Below are 8,584 nucleotides of genomic sequence, written 5' to 3'. Positions count from 1 at the left end.
CCTTGACCTCTCAGACTTCGCCCCCATCCACACCCCCGCCAGGCTCCGCCCCTTGTCAGGAGCTCCGGAACAGAACAGCCCAGAAACGACTCACGGAACATCAGCATGAAAGAGATGGACTTGTTTTAGCATCAGTAGTTAGCATGTTAGCATCTACATTTATTTATTTCACGCAATTTAAAAAAAAGAATGATGCCATAGAAACAAAGTTTTATTATGTAAAAAAGGGGGCAGAACCTGCCGAGAGCCCAGCTTTGGTCCGGCTTGATCTTCCATACCATCTGGGATCAGGAGGACCTCACAGACATCAGAGCTCAAATCTGTCTGTGTAGAGAATTTTTAAAAAAGAAACCCAGAATGTGATTATTACTTGGTTATTACAGCGATGGAGAGCACGTGTCCCATATTGACGTCTGATGGAGCTGGACACTGGCTTCTGCTCTTCGCTCCATTCTGCAGCAGAACTCCCACTGCAGCGTGGTCAGGTCCAGTCCCCGAACATGGACCGAACAACCTGGATCATGAGGCCAGTGAAACCCCGCACAGTTCCAGGGGCCTGAAGCCAGATGAAGGACTCGGCGGCATGTTAAAAAAACACCTTTATTATCATCATCTCATGACTCCAGTCTGCTGTGCACAGCACATACGTACAAAAATAAAAGGGAAAATAGCCTCTCCTGTCTGAGACGAGTGTTTCCTCTACAGTTACAGCAAATGAAAGTCTAAGGCAGCAGGTGAGGTATATGAGGACAGAGATGAGAGAACCAGAACCTGGGACCCGCTCATGCTGATGGATCGCCCTGTGGCTCACCTCCAGAAACTCTTCCATCTGATCTGGAAGGACAAGTGTGCACGAACAGTTTTGGTCAAAGACAGGTTGAATTCTTTTCCTTCACTTTGTTTTTTTTCTCCTGGTGAGGAAGTGTAAGGTGCTACTTAGTCTGGACACAAGCGGGCGAGGGATGTGGAGGAGCATCTGAGGAGAGCTGGAGCTCCGGAGAGGTTGCCACATGGACAAACACACGCGAACATCCTCGCACAGCTGCCAAGTCAACCAGATGTTACGGGGCGAAACGGAAAACTGAGGCGACCTCTGACAGTGTGACATTGAGTTGGCGACCTTCAGTGACCCCCAGGGAAGCTTGCAGAGCATAGTCTGGCCCTGAAAGACAATGTTTGACTTCCAAACAGAGGAGACTGAGCAGGTCCAGGATCAGAGCGACGTCATGAGCAACAATGAACCGTGAGCTCCAAGCGATGACTCAGCAGAAGTGAGGGGAGCCGCAGCTGTCGCTCCAACATGAACTAGATTTCATCTCACTAACATGGAGGTGGAGCAAAAAAGGCTTCCAGCTCTAGCTGCCGCCGCCGCAGCGCCGCCCGCGTCTGGGCTCCGTCCCACCGTCCAGGACGACTCTGACCTTGTACTAAAAAAGGAGCCGGTGGGTTCCGGCGGCGTGGGCCGGGATGCAGCTCAGGTATGTGGAAGGATGCTTGTCATCCTGACAGATCCACATTCCTCCAAACAAACTACCAAAGACAGGAGCTTCATGGCGCACGCCGGGCTCCGGCTAAAATAGTGCACGCCGACAGCTGCCCCCACAGAAACATTCAGCGTCTCGAACCTTCGCCTCAGGAGAGGCCGCCACCCCGGCACTAAGCTCAGAGATCGGGAAGCACGTCCAACTCTGCCCAAGTTCCAAAGCATCGACGCTAGCAACTGACCGCAGGGTCGGCGGAAATCTGCAGGGAAAGCTTTCTGGTCTCATTCAGAGACAAGACCTACACCACCTCTCCTGGGCCTCAGGGTCAGAGAGACTCCAGTGACCCAGAATCAGGTCCATCTGACACCTGAGACCAGAACTCCAGTTCACCTACATCCTCACTGCGATGAATCAGCCATGACAGTGTTGCTCTGCTGAGCAACTTAGTGGTTTTCCTCCTCACCACAGCGTCTCTCATGATCCTGGCATGAGTCCAGACCCATCAGGGGACCAATCACATCAGATCTATCATCAGCTCAGAGCCTGCTCAGAGGGGTTTAGGTTCTGGATCCGGGAGCGGGGAAATCCAGCGCTTCAGCTCTGCTCCAGTGACTGACTTGGAGGCCTGCAGAGCATGAAACGGAGGGAAGCACATATCAGCTGACCTGACCCTATCTGCACCAGCATACTGCCTCTGGGAACTTGCCTCCGGACCTGGAGAACTGCGGGGAGCGACCCACCACCAGGACCCAGAGGAAGTGGTGGCTTCATCCTGAACTGCACTGTCCTTGACTCCCTCTGGTCACATGACTGACTGGTAAGTGTCATGGCCGCCACTGCAGTGCAGCTGCAGGGCTCTCTCTCACACGCACACACACATGTCGCCGACGGAGCAGCACCAGAACCTCCCCAGCTCCGAGGCGAGCGCGCCCTCTCGGGTCTCCAGCGCAGATTGTAAATGACTTAATCGATCTAATTAAAGTAAAGAAAATAAACCAGATATTCGGCCCCCCCTCGGAGGCCCTCTCTATTTCTGACTCCGGCGGGTGTCTCTTACATGCAAGTTAAAGGGGGCCACGAGTGGGAAGGCACCTTTCAATCGTGCAGCAAAAGGTAGTGCATTGGAGTCCGTGTTTTCCTGCCTCTGTCCGACAGGCTTCAGTTCTTTTCAAGAAATGAGGAAAGAGCAGCGACGCCAGCCATGCACCCCGACAGCTCGTGAAGTGGTTTGAGGTAATCAAAAGGGTTGGTTTCACTCTGTAAAGCTGAGAATAAAGCTCGTCCTCGCGTCCTCCGTGACAGCAGCTCGCACCATTCCAGTCACAAGCAGCACAGGACACGTACAAAGATAGCTCTCCAAATATACAGATATCAGATATAAACAGAATAAATATCTCTCCCTCTCGCAGTCCGGGGGCGGCGTTACCTGGAAGAACATTCACGTGTGCAAATGAAGATTATTGCCTCAAAGTCTGGGGAGGAAGTGAGTGACGGTCATGGCGGGGGAGGCTCTGTTGCCCCTCTTCACGCGGCCATGCTTGCTGAGGGCGATGTAGAAGCCCTTGTAAACAAAAGACTCGTAGGCGTTGTAGTTGTTGGGCAGCAGCTTCTCCTTGAACTTGCACTCGTCGTTGAAGACCCTCTGAAAGACACAGAGCCAGAGTCAAAACAGGCGGGACGAGGATCAGCTCCTCCAAGTCTGGGGTCGGGGAAAGGTGAAGGGCACGATGGGGACAAAGATCCGAGGGTCAGTCGGTCAGTTCTGAGCTCACCGTGACCTTCAACATGCTCTGAAGGCTGCTGCTCAGTCAGCACTGGAGAGAGGCTGCAGGCAGACACACGGGACCAGTGGTTCTGGACCGGTCTGGACCTGCCGTGACCCGAATCAAGAGACAAACCCACTATATCGAAGCATATGTCCAGGAAAGAACCCTCTCATAACAGCTTCACTGCAGTGCTTTGTTTGCCTGGGAAAAGGCCCGTGACCCACTTTCAGGTCGCGACCCAACAGTTCAGAGACCAGGCCCCTTGGTTGGGCTGCTGCCCCCGCGACCCACCCTCAGAAGAGTGCAAGACGACGGAGCAATCCTTGAGCCGTCCGGACACTGAAACTGGCTGCACTGACTGGTTTCTCTGAGCAAACGGAGACAGCCAGACTGGGACTCTGGCATCGTCCTGTGGAGCAGCAAGACACGTCGAGGAGGCAGCAGCTGAAATGTCTGTGAACGCTTCAGAAACTCTGCTTTCCTCCCTCAAACCAAAGGGTGTTGATTTGAGTCAGACGGAGATGTGACTCCACCACAGGAAGGCAGTGTCTGCACCCGACAACTGAAGCAGACATGAACGACGTGTGACACACCAAGAGAGAGGCTCCGGAACTAAAGGTTCTCATCCTGGTGGATGGATTTCCAGGGCCCTTGAGCAAGGCAAGGAATGTTCTTTTTTATTTCGCGCTTAGTAGTATATATTATGTCATTATTTTTATATGTGAACACAGTGTAAATACTGTTTAGATGGTTCTTTTTATTTGCCCTTAGTAGTATATGTCTTTGTTTTTATTTTTATCCGGCCTGTTAGTTTGAGTAACATTCCACCCACTCTCTCTGTTTCTCCTTCATGACTCTTTTATTTTGAGCAGGAGTTGTGGTTGTAACAAAAAGCAATTTGCCTGCAGATCAAGTGTTTCAGATTCTGCAAGATGCTCTCAGGTAAACAGGACATGGGACCAGTCTTCTGAGCCACTTGCTAACAACACCACAGCAAACATGACACCAGGGTTTGGTGTCTTCAGAGGGAAGCGCCAGAATAAACTTCCAGTCCTCTGAGGACTCGACAGTCGCACACACTCGTTTTCACCCTCTGATATCCCAACTCAGCCGCCTCGGCTTCACTCTTCTCTCCAGGCTTCGTCTGAGCTTAAACAATACCAAGGGCCATGATGCAGATGGAGATGACGAAAGTGCCAACTCACTGTGACAGACAAGTCTGATCAGGACTGAAGCACAGAGCAGCTGGACACCAGGGAAAAATCCCTTCACAGTCTTTGACACGTCACCTGAACTCAGGCTAGTGGATTCAGTGAAACAGTCGCGCGGCATAGCTGTGATACAGCGGTGGGAAAAAGTCCTGGGGCGCCGTTAGAGTCTGACACAACCTCAGTTATTATCATGAAAATCTTTGTGTTCCAAAGCTGCGGCTGCTTCAAACAGACACAATGATTTTTACTGTTTAGAAGAAAAACTATCTACGAACGAAACACCTGAGAGTTTCAGTCGGCGTCATCATCATCAGCATGAATATTCAGCGGCCCCGAACTTTCTTCCACCGCGGCGCGTGGAACAAATGTGCAAGTCATTGATGCAGACCGGCTCTCGGAGCATGCAGCACTCGGAACCTACCGTCCCGTACAACCTCCCCCTGCGGTTCATTGCGACAAACATCTCGCTCCTCACCCCGAACAGGCTGATGACTCCTCGCTCCACGGTGGAGATCTCGATCAGACCTGCGGAGAGCCAGAGTTTAGCGCGCGGCCTCTGCACCACTGGTGGGTGGAACCATGCAGGTGCACTGCGCCTGGACCTTCACCTCTCCGACACGAGCGTGTGCGTGCGTGCGTGCATGTGTGAGTGTGTAAAAATAAGCGCTGGACTGAAGCGGCTTCAGGCATTCGTCACATGTTTTGGGGTTTGGCGCAGCTCAGTGTTTTTCTGCTCGCACAAACTTCCATTGCCGCTCCAACTTTGCGCGCCCACTCACTGTATTGGTTCTCACTGTGCGAGCCGCCGATCCTGCCACCCGGGGCCACCTGCAGGTGAAACCCGATGCCCACGTTGCAGTAGAGCCGCCGCACTCGCTTGATACCCTGCAAATAGTCACTTTCCCAGCTGAGCTCCGAGCGGCCGCCGGAGAGCCCCAGATAGGAGCGGGAGAAGAGCGTCTCCCACTTGCGCTCCAGCACAGTCCCGTTAGTCCTGCCGGGGAGCGGGGCGGCCGAGGCGAGCCCGAGCCCGAGCAGGCAGGTCCACAGCACCAGCGCCGCCGTCCGGCACCCCGACATGCTTCGCGCCGCGGCCATCCAAGATTCGTGCGGGGCGCAGAGTCACCTGCCCAGAAAACACAACTCTTCTTCGGGTTAGTCCTTTGGCATGGTGGGGCAGGAGGGTCGAGGCCCCGCGGCCCGGGCAGACAGCAGGAGGAGAGGGACGGAGCGAGCTGCAAGTGGGGCCGCTGGCGATGACCATCTTTCGCGCTCGGACACCTCTTCAGCGCAGAAGCAGCTCACCTTGGCCCGCGCGCTCCCATCCTAGCGTGACATCACTGTGACTTCACTGCTGCGACACCCCCCAGGTGGGAGAGGAGGGAGAGGAGGGAGTCCAGCGGCGGCAGCGGCGGCAGCACTGGTCAGAGTGATGGGGGGTGCTGCACCTTCACACCGCTGACAGGCAAGACGCACGCCGTGGCTGCCGCTTCCTGCGAGGCCTTTCAAAATAAAAGACGCCACCTAAAAATACCAGCTCCTTTCCTGCTGCTTCTGCGGGGATGTAGAGACCAAGTCCACCGTCAAGACTTTGTAGGCCCGAGGCCCGGTCCAGACCAAGACCATAAGAGCATAAAGACTCCATACATATACTGTTTGGAAGAAAAACTAACTGAACTAAACACCTGAGAGTTTCAGTCTTAAGTTCTCAGGGTGTCATCATCACATGAATATTCAGCACGCACGGCGGCCACCAAACTTTCTTCCACCAAGACTTTGTAGGACCGAGTCCCAGTCCAGACCATAAGAACATAAAGACTCCATGAATTCACTGTTCAGAAGAAATAATAAATGGAAACAAATCAGCTTTTGTTGCAAGTGGCTGGTAGTTGTCTCTGTGACCAGTCTTGTTTACAACCCTGCCAAGAGGAAGAACACCCACCTGATGGTTACATATCAAGAAAGAAGAACCCTCCTTGTTTGGTCTGAGTTCTCCTGCGCCGAATGGTTTGAACAACAAGACAACCAGGTTTATCCAACATCACGGGGGCAGCTGGCGGAGCATCTCTCGCTCCCCCACGGGGGAAACTGAGATACAGTCTCCTGATGTCTGGTGGTGCAGAGGAGCAGTGGCTCTCCTCTGAGTCTCTCCTGGAAGCAGAGCCGTGGATCCAGCGGTGGCAGCAGCTCCTGCAGCATGTGCTGAGTCGCCTCTGACCACTAGCATGAATGACATCCGTCCTCTTCAAAGAAGAACAGCCACCAGTCATGTTGTAATTCAGTTACTTGTGGCACCATCCCGACCTGCTTCCAGTGTTTTGGTTGGGTTTTTGACGCACACCTCTGAACTCTGGATCCTTCCACCTCAGCCGACCTGCTCAGCTGAGATCTGAATGCTGGGACTTGGCTCAGAAGCACAAATGAAAAAGTGTTTTGGTGTCATGCGACTTGAACACATGGTCTCACGGATGTGAGAAGATCAACCTGCCGAGGGTCCCGGCTCTTATTTTGAAAAGGCGCTTCAATATCCGGCTGCTGCTCTCACAGCACTGCTGCTGCTGCCCTTCCTCACATGGGAGACCTGCTCGAGGGGAGGGGGGGTGAGAGAGTTTGACTTTCATTGGCGTTGAGCAATCGTGGGATGGATGGATGGATACTGTGTCCAGGAACCAAATCGGGACGCTGGTCATATGTCCTGGCAGCCTGCGGCCTTATTTAGAGGGAAGGTGTAAAAACAGTCCCAGTCAGTCACAGGAGAGCAAGTGGCCCGACGTCTGACACTTCCTTAGCTGTTTGTTCAGGAAGTTTACACAACCAAACATTCTGCCTGGTCAGATTGCGTGTTATGGTGAGAACCGACCGTGTACCTGACAGCCGCCCGAGCAGGAGTCCGAGCCACGCCCCCTTGCTTGACACCAGCACATTCAAAGTAGAACTTTAATTCAGTTGGTATCAACGTTTCCTGCGGCTCCTTGCAGTAGATTCTCCACATTCACAGGATTTGTGGTGACAGTGGAGGTCGCCGGTTCAGGCTCGACACTAGCATCCGAGTGGCGCTCGGTGACACAGGCCGGGGGGAATTCCCGGAACGTCACAGAGCTGCAGGCCCGCGGGGCCGCGGCGCTGCCAGGGAGCCTCTGGACCACCTTAGCAACTGGAGAGAGCTTGTTGCTGATCAACAGCAGGAAAACAAGACGCCTGTTTCACCGTGACTGAGGTGTACAGTTCAGACTACAGAGATGAAAGAGCAGCCCGAAAAACCTGATCCACTTAGACAGAACAGATGACGGGCTTTTTACGTGAGAGCGTGACGCATGTGTCGCCCGACTGTAGGAGGGAAAAGGGAAAAAAACGCACATAGCAACTGTGTTTACATATCAAACTACATTCAGTTACAGAGATAAACGGTTCAAATGCAGTGCGATATCAAGTTGCATGCTGCTTCACACAGATCAGTGTTGTTTTCCATTAAAAATTTCATTTTGACAGCGACAAAAATAAAGGCAACTCAAGCTAGCATGCTAATGGGTCAAGAGTGGAGACACATGAAAGGAGGGTGTCCCAGCTACTCAGGGTGAGAGACAAAAACAGACTGTTTTGAGTCATAATCAACCCCAGTATGTTTCTGGGCAGTGGGAGGAAACCAGAGTTAGCAGTATGACCACTAAAAAGGCAGGCAGATCGTGTTGATCTGGGCAATTTGAGATGAGCCTGCGAACCAGGAAGCTGTGACACCCCAACTTCACAGCATTCAAAGTGAACACATGTGGACAACAGCAGCAGCAGCAGCTTACTGGGACCTTGACAAACACAGAGCGTCATTAGATAAAAGGGGAATTGGAAGACGTTTGAGGTGTTAAAGGCTGTTTGTCCAGGTGGACCGTGCTCCAGAGCCAGTTGTGGTCAGAAGTGGGAGATCACCAGCTACGCCCCCTGGTGACGTCACCAGGTGAGACCAGGACGTCCAGGTCGGAAAGTGGGTCCAAGATGTCTTCCTCCGAATGTAAACAGGAAGTAGAAGTTTTGAATCAAAGAACTACGATCAAAGAAACAAACACGCTCTTCACGCCGCGATTGTTTTCTAGCAGCAAATGGGTCTAGTTCCCTCTGATTCTGTCACTAG

General features: G+C 52.8%; 1 protein-coding gene across 2 annotated transcripts; it reads right to left on the bottom strand.

Moving 5' to 3' along the window:
* Positions 1-584: 584 nt before the first annotated feature.
* Positions 585-5,906, bottom strand: LOC128758201 (fibroblast growth factor 4B-like). 2 transcript variants are annotated; one of them, XM_053864110.1, is made up of 4 exons: positions 5,241-5,906; positions 4,883-4,986; positions 2,911-3,126; positions 585-834 (listed from the first exon to the last, which is right to left on the bottom strand). In XM_053864110.1, the coding sequence occupies exons 1-3, from the start codon at positions 5,557-5,559 to the stop codon at positions 2,950-2,952; spliced, it is 600 nt and encodes a 199-aa protein (XP_053720085.1). In that variant the 5' UTR covers positions 5,560-5,906; the 3' UTR covers positions 585-834; positions 2,911-2,949. The 2 variants fall into 2 exon arrangements, with proteins under 2 accessions (XP_053720085.1, XP_053720084.1); XM_053864109.1 differs by having other exon boundaries at positions 585-3,126; positions 5,241-5,904.
* Positions 5,907-8,584: the final 2,678 nt, after the last annotated feature.

The sequence above is a fragment of the Synchiropus splendidus genome, chromosome 4 (assembly GCF_027744825.2).
Source record: "Synchiropus splendidus isolate RoL2022-P1 chromosome 4, RoL_Sspl_1.0, whole genome shotgun sequence".
Taxonomy (NCBI): Eukaryota; Metazoa; Chordata; class Actinopteri; order Syngnathiformes; family Callionymidae; genus Synchiropus; species Synchiropus splendidus.
Note: the sequence above shows the minus strand (reverse complement) of the source record. Positions and strands in the feature narration are given on the sequence as shown.